The following is a 15,155-nucleotide window of genomic DNA, read 5'->3' on the forward strand; positions in this document are numbered from 1 at the left end:
TGGATATGTGGCCAGCGTTGTGATGTGTTCTTTTAGTGTGTTGATATGCACAGTCTTGACTGGCATATTTTTCTCTTCCCTTTTTGCGCCCTTTCCTCCGCCATGTATTGCATTCACTGATGAATAAAATTCCCATTTTATTCACGTGTGTTGTCTCATATTCATTCGTCATCCGGGATACGAGGATTAACCTCGTATTCCCTATATGGTAGCAGATCTGTGAAAGATCTCGTCTCTAGAAGAGCCTCGATCTGTGCTGTTTACAGCGCAGACTGGAATCATATCTTTGGATCCCATCCTTGATCGGACGGATCCATATTTCCCATTTCCTGCGGATATTTGGGCACCATCAAAATTTTTTCACTGTCGAGCAGTGGAAAGGGAGGAATAAACTCCAGAAGAGAATCAACCTCACGACGCGAACAGTTCGCGGAATAACGCTGCTGAACGCCTGACATCTCTGTGTACGAAACACACTGTGTCATAGGGACAACAGTGAACCGTGTATGCGCGCCGTACATTTCAAAGGAAACGAAACCAGCAGTGGCCAAACGATTAAAGAATTGTTTCTAGAATTACTTCTGACGAACAGAAATCTTTACGAATAAATACAAAAAATTCCTGACCTTTTCAGATAAATTCTACGATAGAATTTCCTGGTTACGTGCCTGGAATTTTGGTAGCTGTAAACTGTCTGTCTGTGGTAAGTGCATAGTAGCTAGATCATTATCAGCCTAGCACGATAACAAAAGAAGCGGATATATCCGCATACGAAAAAAAATATTGCTACTGCAATAAAGCCGTGCCTTTCTGCCTATGCATTGACTGTAATTGAAAATACTTGTATACTGTAAATCACGAAATACGATGTCTGGGAGATACGCAATTTTCAACGGACTGAAAAGCATCTTCCCGTTCGGAACACGCGATAACATGGAGGAAACCATGTTTATGTACGCTGATCGACCAAATCCTCGGCAACCGTCAACTGCTACTGGCGCTACGACGCGCCAGCAGACAAAGAAATTGGGAGCTGCTAAAATGTCGAAAAACAACGATAAGAGTGAGGAATCGTCCAGTGATGACGACACATCATCGCAGACGTCTGCGAGGAGAATTTTCCAAGGACGGAAGCACCCAACCGACAATATGGAGATTCCATCGAAATTTCAGGTGGGAGACGGCAGCGATAACGAACGAGGAGATTCTCCCTGGAACGGAGATCAACTCGATACGACCATGATCGAGGCGAACGAAGACAATCTGAAAGACATCATTGAAAATGTTGAAAATGAAATGCCGACGATCGGCGAAGGAAATGATAACACGAAGGAACCGGAAAAAGAGCTGGACGAACCAGCTACGGAAAAACCAACGGTGGACGATTCGCAAAATACGACCACTGATACTCATGAAAAGGAAAATCTCGACAAAGAAGCCGCAGATATGACTGAAGCGGAATTACGAGACGCATTTTATCAAGTCGTCCAACGAAATACACATCTCCGAGGGGAGCTGTCCCAATTAAATGAACATTACGAAGAGACGTTGGAACGCCTTGAAGAATTGGAGAAAAATCGCGAAGCCATGGAAACAGAGTTTGACGAAAAACATACGGAGAACGCGAATAACGAACAAAAGAATAAGACATTAACTGCTGAAAATGAACGTTATAAGAAAGTCATTTTCAAAATGGACCAGCTACGGAAGCTGGATAAAAGCAAACACGTGGCCGAAATGGAGAAATTACGCAAACAATTCGCTAAATCGTTGAAGGAAAAACGTCACGAAGACGTAGAGGCACCGGCCAAACAGGTCAAAATAACGGAAAAATCCGAATACTTTAAAGTCGAACGCCGTGATGCGACTGGAAGAAAATCACCGTTTGAAAAGCCACGTGAAACACGAGAAGTTTTATACACGAGAGATCAAGTGGATCAGACGGTGGAGAACGCCCAATTTACTGCTTACGAGCAAGGATACCAGGAAGCCGTGGAACAAATGCAGGAGGAAAATTTCCGTTTAAATGCAACAATTCGAGATCTGACGAACAGATCATTGCAAGCACGTTCCACAGCACCTCCACCTCCCCCAAGACGCCCACCACCGGTCAACACAGTACCAGTTACGATTCCTTTACCACCGGGCACGATGCCCGTAAAGGACGTTACGGAATTAATTAAAGCGGCACGCGCCCCGATTCCAATTACGAAATACAATGGAAACCGGGAGGAGATTGACAGCTTCATTATAAAGTTTCGCCGTGCTGTAGTGCAGAATAGCTGGGACGAAGCCACAGCTGTAACGCAGCTAGGAGCGGCATTGACCGGCGAGGCACAGCAGTGGTATAATCTGACGATCAGATCGCAGCCACACCTGGATAATATCGAAGCCTGGTTAACGCTCTTGACTGAGCGCTTCACTGATAAGAATCCGGCTACGACAGCCCTGAATGAGCTGACAACACGTGTCTGGCAAGCCGGAAAAGAAGACATTGACACCTATTACCAGAAAATGGTATCTTTACGCGATATGGCTGGTATGATTGGATCAGATAAACAACTGTGTACATTCCTTACGAAAGGAATCAGGGATTATCCCCAGCTACATATGGCCTTGAAAATTAAAGATCCTAAAACGCCAACGGAATGGCTTTCGTATGTTAGAAGTATTATTTCGGACGATCCGAAATACGTAAACGGAAGTGACAAAAAGACTGCCACAGTTAGTTTGGTCACCGTTGACGGAGAAAGCTACGCCATAATTAACGCAGCAACGGCTGACGATAAAGACGAGCCGTGGAAAACGGTTACGAGAAAGAAATGGAAGAATGGCAATGGAGGAAGCCCAAACGGCGACGACAGCCGTAAATCTCCCACGCCATCATCCTCACCGCCGAAAGGAAAATTCAGTCGCCCTTGGAACGGAAACCGAAAACTTAATAACGGCGGTGGAAACAATAATAATAACGGCAATTACGCCCGCAATTCCTTTTATTGCGATAATTGTGAGATAAAGGGTCACGAAACCCGGCGTTGCCGATTTGCTGGAGTCGCGAAAATTGACAACCCCACGTCCTGTAATAACCATCCCGAAATGGAGTTATTCTATATGAAAACTCACCCGGAACACCAAAGAGCAGCAGCAGTAATTGCGCGCCACGCAGCCGGAGCCGATAATGCGGACTCGAACGGCGAATATCAGCGGGAGAACCGGGGGAATTTCCGTGGTGGCAGAGGACGGGGTGGATTTCGCGGCGGCGGATATCGCGGAGGAAACCGTGGGAACGGCAGATATAATAATAATCAGGGAGGACGAACCTTCACTGATTTAAACGGGAATCCTGTACCGCAAGGAGCCGCAGCTGGTAATTTAAACCCGCAAGGGAACGGCCAGTAAATCCCGGCCACGCTGTTCCCGTACCCCCGAAACCGCCGGATAAAATTACGAGTACGGATAATAAGGCGACAAACGCCGAAGGAATAAATATTCACGGATTCACCGTGAACCGCCCTCCACAGAAATACGCCGAAGTAAATTTATTAACGGCATTAAATCAACCGGAGATTGCACCGGTGCTGACGCACAGCATTGAAGTTGGAGGAATTCCAGTGGACGCGATGATTGACACTGGAGCGGAGACGTCCTTAATTTCGCAACAATTTTGCGAATTAAATAAATTGGAGACGCATAAATTGAAAGCGCCACTTTCCATACGCGGAATAGGCGGCATACATAATTTTCCCGTGCAATACGCTTGCACAGTTCCTGTCTCCATGGACGAAATAATGACTGGCCATTGCTTCTACGTGAAGCCAACGCAGGATGCCGTTAAAGTCCTCCTTGGACAGGATTTTCTGCGGAAGATAAAAATTGTGATAAGTGGAAGTCGCATTGTGGCGACGGAATGGATTCCACCTAACGAAAGAGGGCCAGTAAAAAAAGCTGCCACGTGTGCAAATGTGGATGCGTACGAAACGCAAAATAATACGGCAGCAGAGATAGTGTCATCTCTCCCTATACCGGTGGCACCGGTTGAGATGCCACTATCTCACAACAATAAGGGTCAGAAAGAAGAAAATCCCGATAAAGAGGATCTTGAAGAATTAACGCGAAGAGCTCGAGAATGGCTACGCGAACAAATGTCGGACGAACCGGCATGTGATTGCATGGATACAACCATACAGCCCACAACAAAGAAACCGTTCTTCACCCGTCAAAAGATAAAACCACGGGATAATCGTGTTAACGAACCGGACAGCAATAATAGCGTAATCGAGATGTCACCAGAAAACCTGAAAGAAATGCAAGAAGAATATGACGTGGACACGGTGGATAGAGAGCTTACAAAAGCTGCAACGGTGATTAAAGGGGCAAACGAGCCAAAGTCACGCGTTAAATTATTAAAAGTCTACGCGACTGACGACTTCAACGTGGACCCTGGATACACGTGGATATCGGCAATGCCAAAGAAATACGATACCGTACGAAACGAACCGTACATTTTCTCGCCGAATCCCGCGATATTCTCTGCAACGCAGATGACACCAGTACAAGGACTGGTGAAGCCGGAAAACCGGATAATCGATATATTTATGGCCAATTTCAAAGATAAACGGCAGATTGTACGCAAAGGCACTTGGCTTGGAATTTTGGAAACGTATGAAGAAATACAGGACGAACCTGTAGTTTCCACAGTGAAAGTCACGCCAATGACTGCCGATGAAAAGAAAGAGATGGATGAAAATATCGCCGCGATGCATTTCGGCCCACAATTAACTGCTGAAGAAAAGAAGTCACTCATAGAACTATTCTACGAATACCGGGATGTCTTTCCATCAAAGAGCCGTCCATACGGGACAGTGACAGTAGCAAAGCATCATATCGATACAGGTGACGCTAAACCTGTGAAGTGCCCGCCACATCGTACGAGTTGGAAGGGAAAAGAATACATCTCGGAGCACGTGAAGGACATGTTAGCGAAAGGCGTCAAACGACCATCAAAGTCTGCATGGAGTTTTCCAGTGGTACTAGCGATTAAACATAACGCTGATGGACATCGTCTAGCCGGTTGGCAGAATACAAGATTCTGTGTCAATTATATTCGCCTCAATAACGTCACGCGCAAAAACAACTATCCCCTTCCAAATCCAGACGAATTACTGGGAGCCGTGGCCGGCAACGCTCTCTTCTTCACTTTCGACTGTCACCAAGGATTTTGGCAAATTCCTATGGACGAGGAATCGATACAGAAGACAGCTTTTATAACGCAGGATGGACTTTACGAATTTACGAGAATGCCTTTCGGCGTCTGTAATGGGCCTGCGACCTTCCAAGCGGCAATGGATACTACGATACAACCATTAAAGGCGATGGGACTAGAAGGAATTTTCGCATTTTTAGACGATCTAATATGCGCCTGCAAAGACTTGATAGATGGCATAAGGAAATTACGTGCATTATTTGAATGCTTACGTAAATCTGGCTTTACGCTAAAGCCATCGAAATGCCACATCGCCAAGGAGGAACTTCACTTCCTCGGTCATATCGTATCCAAGGAAGGAATTAAAGTGGATCCGGAGAAAATTAACGCGATTAACGCAAGAAAAAAGCCGACTGACGAAAAGTCGCTACGTTCTTTTCTTGGATTCGCGAATTATTACCGGAAATTCATCCACCATTATGCGAATAAAACGCGTAATTTATACGATTTACTGAAAGGCGGAAAAGACGTCAAGGCCGATTGGAACGAGAAGCACGACGAAGAGTTTGAACGACTCAAACATCTTCTCACCAACGCGCCAATTCTAGTAAAATTCGATCCGGAAAAACCCGTGGTGATAGAATGTGACGCTAGCTACGTAGGAATCGGAGCGATCCTCAGCCAGGATGGAAAACCGGTGGCTTACGCAAGCCGTGTGTTAAAAGACGCTGAGAAGAAATACGCACCTACGGAGCTGGAGTGTCTTGCTGTCGTATTCGCTGTAAATAAATTTAGACATTATGTTGATTACAGTGAATTTACCGTCAAAACGGACCATCAAGCATTGGCAAATCTCTTACGATCAACGTCGAAACGGGACGGAATTAATCCGCGACTTACACGCTGGGCAATTGCTCTGGGACGATACCAGATAAAAATTGCATATCGCCCTGGAAAAGCGAATGATAACGCGGATGATTTAAGCCGGAATCCCATTGGACAGCCATCACCAGACGAGAATCTGGATGAACTGCCAACATTTGACGCTTATAAAGACGAAGGGATGAAACTAAATGACTACGAGCGGTCAACAGCACGAATAAATGTGATTACGCTGGACGATCCAGCTGATCATGACGCGGATACCGAAGAAGACAATTTTATGTTCTTACGAAAAGAACAGGAAAAGGATCCCGTAATTCTAAAGAAAATTCTAAAGCTGGAAAACCGCGATGCGACGAAGCCGTTACCGAAAGATTATGACACATACGAAATGTGGCATAAAGTACTGTATAAAATATCGGAACGGGATGCACAGAAATATCGTCGATTCATTGTCCCACGTCACATGAGAGGAGACATTTTACGCGCCATGCACGATTCCCCTTCAAGCGGACATCTTGGAAGAAAGAAAACGTATAAGGCGATAGAAGTACGATACTTCTGGAACGGCATGACGCAGGACATCATCGACTACTGTGATAGCTGCAAACGATGCCAGATGCGGAAAATTCTTGGGAAATTACCACCAGGAAAACTACAAGAAGTGAAAGTCGGTGAACCCTTCTTCAAAATTCAAATGGACTTGAAAGGCCCGTTGCCAATTACGCGGAAGAACAAAAACCGATACATCGCCGTGGCCATCGATCATCTAACAAAGTTCGTGATAGCAGACGCGCTGCCCAACATAAAAGCCTCAACAGTCGCTGATTTCTTCGTTAAACGAGTGGTACTGCCGTATGGAGCACCAAGGATAGTCGATACGGACAGAGGAAGACAATTCACGAGTAAACTCTTCGAAAAGATTACGAAAATCTTAAAAATCGAACGACACCTCGGATGCGCATACCACCCGGAAGGACGCGGCTTGGTTGAGCGGCAGATGCGTAGTATAGCAGATTCGCTCGCGATGTACGTGCGGAGAGGACATGTACGAAATTGGGACCAGTTTCTTCCATTTGTAGTCTCGGCACGAAACCGAGTACCGCATAAAACGACGAAGATGTCCCCGTTTCGGATGCTGTACGCCAGGGAACAAGTAATTCCAGAAGATATCGTTACGCAAACGAATCTTCCCGTCGACTACGAGTCAATGGATGATTACCTGAAAGCGACAGCAGATCACCTCGCACGTGCACATGAAATAGCAGAAATATTTATTGAAGAAGAATTCCAAAAGAAAGCGGAATTATATAACCGACGAAAGTCTACGCCTACGTTCAAAATCGGTGATCTCGTATGGATAAAGCAAACTCAAAAGAAGAAAGATGAAGTAGATACGCTACGAAAGCAGTATCTGGGACCATACGAAATTTTAAAATTTCCATACGGAAATACGGTCACAGTAAAATGCCAAAAAGACGGAAAAACAATGGACGTGGCAGTTGATCGATTTAAACCGTATATATCACCGGACATTGAACTGCGGAAAATTCCCAAATTACGAATCAAGTTGCCAATTAAACCAGCGGAACCAGATACTCGTGACGAACACGAGTGGGAAAATGTCGAAGACGAAACTCCAAGTGTTACGATAACACCGCAACAGCAAGGAATTCCCATACCGCAGGCAACGGATAAAGTACAGGAATCCACGCCTGAGTATACTAACGATAAATCACATGAAGTGATAAACGCCATCAATAGCGTGCCGGATAAATCAGCTGAAGTTAATGGGCCTAAACGCAAAAGCCCCAACGAAATGTTGACAGCGCCTCTGAATACGAATTTAGAGGATGAGCATGAAAATCAGCTGAAACGCAGAATTTTACGCCCTAGAAAAATGATTAATTATTCAAAGTTACATAAAACGGGCAGAACGGCACGAGTTAATTTTATGAATATTTTCTATCGATAATTACCGGAAAAGAATTATGTGGACTAGTTGGAATTATTTTATGTTATTTTTGTCGTCCAGAATAATATGGATCGAGAGCAGAATCAGGATCAACGACCTGTCCCGATTCCATCACGTGGACGCGGACCAAGACGGGGACGACCCTCGATGAATCGTGGAGGATATTTTAATCCACCACTACGCGGTCCCTATATTTACGATCCCCGAAATGCAGCACAAGAAATTCAAGTGCCGATACGACTCCCGAATGTTTCGCTGACGCATCAGCAAAACCCATATCAGCAGGGAAGCGGCACAGTGACAGTTCCTTTAACGCCAGTTATTGTGCTGCAGGAAACACCTCCAGTGACACACGCACAACGAACGCAACGACAGTGGATCACTTCACAACAAAGTGTCCCGAGGCCGATTTATACGATTGCCGTCACATCTGCAACGAATACGACCACAACAACTATGGCTACTTCTACATCTATGGCCACGCGTCCAGCGTCAGTGTCACGTCAATCAAGTGGAGAAACTGTCCAGATTATGGCTGATTTACGCGCAGAGAATCCACGAGACCGTATACGAATTACCGGCCCACCTAATACTGACGAACAGTATCGCCGGCAAATTATGGAAGAATTACGCGCGGAATTAAACGCCCAGATGCGACAGCCAGGACAGATTGAAGCGTTCATCGAGCAATCAGACGATCCAATGAATGAATCAATTACGCTGCGTATTCCTACGAAAGGAATGAATCGCCGTCGAAAAGTGACAGAGGAAAAGTCTACGCAGACTAAAATTCAGAAATTGGATGAAGTGATGCAGTCTCGACAGTCAGAAATCCCTTCGGAACTGTCTTCAGTCCCTGTTTCACGCGCATCGACACCAGCACGATCTGAATCACGCAGTCGACATGTCGACGAACGGCAGTACGACATTCCACAAATTAGCCAGGCGATTGTTGCTATCAAGGAGTGCATTGAAACAGTCAAGAAACGAAAGCGTAAGCCTTCTTTGGCTTATCTGAAAGAGCAGTATCGCCAATGGGAAAAAGATATTCACAATCGTAAAGCGGATATGAAATTATTCAAGTACGCACTGGAACAAGGAGTGCAGCGTGGAACAATTTTGGAAACATATAACGACTGGCAGACTGATGCAGCTTACGTGAATCCAGAATCACTGCAGCGTGGTCACGAAGACTACACGATGGACACGCCGCACAGAATTGAAGAGGCTATTATAAAGGCTTGAAAAGAGATTCGAAATCCAAAGGGATCCACATACGACGAAATTTTACGACATTTAAACGCCGTTTTTCCAGTACCTGCAGTAGACTGGATTCAACACCAGCAGAATGTTCGTCGAGCAGTGGATGCCCTGGTTGAACAACATTTGATGGAAGTTTTACGCCAGAGAAATGACCCAGAGCCACGTTATGCTTTAATGGCATCACGCAGACAACGATTGTCTGGCCTGACTGGAACACCGGCAAATAAAATTCCAAAAACACCATACGGCCCAGATGTACGCCCAGCACCAACGACGCATAAGCGATACTCTAACGCCGTGATGGAACCGAAACGTCGTTACGATACGACATCATCTGGCGAGGGGAATACATCTGTAATTCTATTGGATGAACCACAGTCTGAACCGCGACGAAGTGAAAGAATTAGCCAGCGTACGCAACGCTCGGCCCGGCTGACACAGGCAGCACCGGAACCACTTCCAGGAACATCCAGACCACCAGTCGCGAGAAAAGCAAACCGTCGAACAAACCCGCACGATCTCTTGTCTCCCGCAAGTTCACGTAGTGCAACACTTTCAGCGGATGCACCGGTATTTATCTCTATGGATAATATTACGCAGGCGATACGAATCGTCGAAAATACGCAAAGCCGACCTACAGTCGTCAGAATTTGGGAGGCAATACGTGCACAGCCGGGTATGACTGGAATAACGCGAGAAAGAGTTCAAGAAGAACTGGAAATGCACGCCAGGAATGCACGTCTTGTAGAACGATACTACGGCAGCTGGGAAGCAGTTTATCAGCAACCGTGCAGCATTACGAATCGAATAAATGCAGACTTCGAAAATCCCTTCTTTTGGACAGAGGCTGTTAATCGTGCCATCAGAGATATTCGCCATCCTAATGGATCGACAATCCGGGAAATTTTTAATTATTTACGAATATATATCATCAATGGATTGCCAAATAACGCTGAAAGTCAAATCGAAAACACAGTAGCAGATGAATTGGATTATGAAGAAGACGATGGCCGATACAAGACAGTTGGAAGGAAATAGACAAAGAAAACGTTACGATTGGCTGACGAACAGCCCGATCTGTCTATTACGCCCACTCGAAAGAATTATACGGCGAAAACGCTATGATTGGCTGACGAACAGCCTGCAGCTGTCTACCACGCCTCCGAACTTCATGAATGAACGAGATGAGACGCACGTGTTAGCTGAACGGAAAAAACCGCATGCAAATCAGTCCTTCATCTGCATAGCCAGCCGACAGTGAATATTTTTGATTTTTTTCACGTACCGGTAAAATGGAGTATAAAATTGAAAAGTTCCACGAAAACTGTGAGCGATGTCAGAAGAATGCCGAACGTCCATGCGTACGACATTTGTTATCCGGATTGACGGAACCACAGAAGGTAGCAGAACTCTTCTACGAAGCTATTTTGGGGAATGTAGCCGCGTACCTGGAGTTTATTCGCCCGGAGTATTGGGAGAGTCCGCATAACAACGAGAACTTCCGCGAACGAGTCATCGTGGAAACGCACATGCGCATTCGGCGGAAGGAGGAACGCTGGAGGGATATTGAACGCCCACCATCACAGCCAGCTGAAAAGCCGAAAGCAGGTACGCTGCCAGTTGTTAATTTGGCTCAGTTCGCGAAATCTACGCAGGAACCCTCAGCCCCACGACACCCATCTCTCGACAAACGAGTGGAGAACATGCCGGCGCTGATGAAACGCATCACCGAAACGGAGCCAGTTATCCAGGATGTCACAGCTACATTCCGTGGATGGGGACGAAACCGAGAACCCGTCATCTATAACGAGCAGATCGCCAACAAACCGATCTTGAAGAAGTTCTCATCGGCACCGAACGTTTTCTTGGACCCGAAACTGCAACCTCCTACGAAGGAGAAGGACGATTCATGTGACGAACACATGAATCCGCGCATTTCACAGCACCCAACTATGATGGGTATTCACTTTGGATACGGCACCATTACGACTCAAGCGGAACGGCTGCAGAAAGCTTTGAATCTGCGGAATGCTGACGACGTAACAGAGACGGCCCTGAAAAGGATGGTGTTGAGTTTCCATTCCTTTTATCAGAAATCGGAATTGGACAAAGTCGTGCAGGAACAGAATACTCCAGGCTTGAAATTCTCCCGGAAAGAAGCGGAGTATGTGTACTACACGGAACGACGCCGTCACAATATGCAAACACAGCTGAGCCGCGAACGAATCGGAGTTCCTCTCCAGACCCCTGATGCAGAATGGCTGAGCCAATTCCAAATACATGGACACACGAAGATGGAGGGATATGTGTTACAGTTTATTTTACCGGACACGAATCCGGCGTTGTTTTTTCTAGCCTGTCGTGCTTCCCTGGACATTACGCAAGCCATCTGCGAAGTGAATAAGAGTAGCGACACACAGTGGAAAGATCGACCAGTGAACGACCCACTGAAACGATTCTTTCGGTTGATATTTGCTGCACGATTGGGACATTTCAATTCCCACTGCGAACTCGCTGATGAAAAGAAGAACTGGCGTGAATACGGACGGAGTATGGTGGATGCGCTCGGTAAACCAGAAGACCGCGCTACGGCTCAGAGACGCATCCGAGCGATGATTGAAAACGATAATCTACGAAATCATGGATTTAAAGGCATGGATATTAATCCTGAAGCACGGGACTTCAGTGCGGAATACGCGCTAATGGACCATGTGAAAACTCCCCGTGTTGTGCAGCCAGTTCAGCCAGACGACGTAACAGAGACGGCCCTGAAAAGGATGGTGTTGAGTTTCCATTCCTTTTATCAGAAATCGGAATTGGACAAAGTCGTGCAGGAACAGAATACTCCAGGCTTGAAATTCTCCCGGAAAGAAGCGGAGTATGTGTACTACACGGAACGACGCCGTCACAATATGCAAACACAGCTGAGCCGCGAACGAATCGGAGTTCCTCTCCAGACCCCTGATGCAGAATGGCTGAGCCAATTCCAAATACGTGGACACACGAAGATGGAGGGATATGTGTTACAGTTTATTTTACCGGACACGAATCCGGCGTTGTTTTTTCTAGCCTGTCGTGCTTCCCTGGACATTACGCAAGCCATCTGCGAAGTGAATAAGAGTAGCGACACACAGTGGAAAGATCGACCAGTGAACGATCCACTGAAACGATTCTTTCGGTTGATATTTGCTGTACGATTGGGACATTTCAATTCCCACTGCGAACTCGCTGATGAAAAGAAGAACTGGAGTGAATACGGACGAAGTATGGTGGATGCGCTCGGTAAACCAGAAGACCGCGCTACGGCTCAGAGACGCATCCGAGCGATGATTGAAAACGATAATCTACGAAATCATGGATTTAAAGGCATGGATATTAATCCTGAAGCACGGGACTTCAGTGCGGAATACGCGCTAATGGACCATGTGAAAACTCCCCGTGTTGTGCAGCCGGTTCAGCCAGACGACGTAACAGAGACGGCCCTGAAAAGGATGGTGTTGAGTTTCCATTCCTTTTATCAGAAATCGGAATTGGACAAAGTCGTGCAGGAACAGAATACTCCAGGCTTGAAATTCTCCCGGAAAGAAGCGGAGTATGTGTACTACACGGAACGACGCCGTCACAATATGCAAACACAGCTGAGCCGCGAACGAATCGGAGTTCCTCTCCAGACCCCTGATGCAGAATGGCTGAGCCAATTCCAAATACGTGGACACACGAAGATGGAAGGATATGTGTTACAGTTTATTTTACCGGACACGAATCCGGCGTTGTTTTTTCTAGCCTGTCGTGCTTCCCTGGACATTACGCAAGCCATCTGCGAAGTGAATAAGAGTAGCGACACACAGTGGAAAGATCGACCAGTGAACGATCCACTGAAACGATTCTTTCGGTTGATATTTGCTGCACGATTGGGACATTTCAATTCCCACTGCGAACTCGCTGATATAAAGAAGAACTGGCGTGAATACGGACGAAGTATGGTGGATGCGCTCGGTAAACCAGAAGACCGCGCTACGGCTCAGAGACGCATCCGAGCGATGATTGAAAACGATAATCTACGAAATCATGGATTTAAAGGCATGGATATTAATCCTGAAGCACGGGACTTCAGTGCGGAATACGCGTTAATGGACCATGTGAAAACTCCCCGTGTTGTGCAGCCAGTTCAGCCAGAGGTACGAAACCTTCAGGCTAACGACGCCCGTATTATCATTGATAATAGTCGCGATCCCAATCGATCCCGCCAGTACGAAGAAGGAGAGACTGCTGACGATCAGCAGCCAAATTCTGGAACGCTTGGATATGGCTACGAAAGCCACTCGGGACGAGGCAGTCGCGCTACAGATCGGGATGATCGTGACGAACACGATTATTATGATGAAGATGATTACGAAAATCAGCAGCGACGCCGCAACCGCCAAATTGGACGATACGATCCGAAGCGCTAACCAAAGAAGGTGGAGATGGAATGGGAATAATTGAAGTTTTGCGTTAATAAATTGTGTTAATTTTTTCTCAATTGTTGATCTAACAAAAGAAACTGACAGTTTATTATTTCCTAAATAATTGTGATGGAAATGATCTTGATAAATTTTGCTCATTCTAATGATGCTCATTTTGTACGGAATGAATCTCATTATTTCATGGATTTCATGTTAATTTTTATTGACACGCTGGCCAGAGACGATACGGATGGATACGAATGCTGACGAACAGCACTCTCTCGCAGGAGCTCGAGTCCCTTTCCGGTGGCATGCAGGGATGACGGTACGAGTTGTACGATACAACTCTGTACTACGTCACCACAGGTGTGCAGAGCCAGCTAGGTGGATATGTGGCCAGCGTTGTGATGTGTTCTCTTAGTGTGTTGATATGCACAGTCTTGACTGGCATATTTTTCTCTTCCCTTTTGTGCCCTTTTCCTCCGCAATGTATTGCATTCACTGATGAATAAAATTCCCATTTTATTCACGTGTGTTGTCTCATATTCATTCGTCATCCGGGATACGAGGATAAACCTCGTATTCCCTATAGTAAGAAGTTATCAGCGCTTTGTAAGCAACTTTTGCACCACGCTCGTTGCACACGACTGCCAGTCTGGCACACTGAGCGAGTCGAAGTCAGTTTTTGTTCGTAGGTGCGGCGAGAAAAGCATAGCCACGTACTTGTACTATAGACGTATAGCTTGATATCTGTACGGTTAAATAAAAATTAAACGTTCAAATAATTACAGTATTATAATCAACGATAAAATCTCTAATACAGTAACAAGTGCAATTATCATAAATAATCAATTTATTCCCACTCAGACCTATTTTCCAGTCTGCGACTCTGTGCGTCAAAACAGTGCAAAATCAAAGCACTCTAGGGCGTATACGTGGCGCCGTACAGTTCTTGCGAATATTTTAAAGGGGCGTTAGGCGAGCGTATTCAAAGGTTATCGAGCGCCATAGGTTCATGTTTCGTGCGGCTGTACTACGATCACTCCAGGTCCCCAACCCGCCAACCGACTAACAGCGGAAACCAGATTTCACGTAACATTTCGACTGGTTTTGAAAGAAATTGTTGATTCAAAAACAAACAGTTAAGGGAATTCCTTCGCAGATACGAAGACGCGGCTGGATAACAGAAGTCCAGAATCGACTGAAAGGCTATCGAGCGAGAATTCAACAGTCAAGAGCCCCCAGTGACCACTGGCATTTCTGAGGCGAATTGGCTGGGCGGCCTGGGCCGCTCCGCCGAAAATTGACAATCGGCGATAGGCGATAGCATAAGGCTTCTTATGTCAACTGCCGTCCGAGTTAGGTAATAACAGATACAGGCTGCGCG

The 15,155-nt window shown here is 46.0% G+C and overlaps 1 protein-coding gene across 2 annotated transcripts; it reads left to right on the forward strand.

Annotated features, from left to right (window-relative positions):
* Positions 1-11: 11 nt before the first annotated feature.
* On the forward strand, positions 12-15,155 carry LOC129588038 (uncharacterized). Of its 2 annotated transcripts, XM_055482056.1 has the most exons (3): positions 448-464; positions 635-703; positions 8,121-15,155. In XM_055482056.1, exon 3 carries the CDS (start codon positions 10,616-10,618, stop codon positions 13,772-13,774), a length of 3,159 nt encoding a protein of 1,052 aa, XP_055338031.1. In that variant the 5' UTR covers positions 448-464; positions 635-703; positions 8,121-10,615; the 3' UTR covers positions 13,775-15,155. The 2 variants fall into 2 exon arrangements, with proteins under 2 accessions (XP_055338030.1, XP_055338031.1); XM_055482055.1 differs by having other exon boundaries at positions 12-703.

The sequence above is a fragment of the Paramacrobiotus metropolitanus genome, unplaced genomic scaffold (assembly GCF_019649055.1).
Source record: "Paramacrobiotus metropolitanus isolate TYO unplaced genomic scaffold, Prichtersi_v1.0 Parri_scaffold0000028, whole genome shotgun sequence".
Lineage (NCBI taxonomy): Eukaryota > Metazoa > Tardigrada > Eutardigrada > Parachela > Macrobiotidae > Paramacrobiotus > Paramacrobiotus metropolitanus.

Coding starts and splice junctions, on each gene's coding strand:
- LOC129588038 (XM_055482055.1), top strand. CDS start 10,616: ATGGAGTATAAAATTGAAAAGTTCCACGAAAACTGTGAGCGATGTCAG.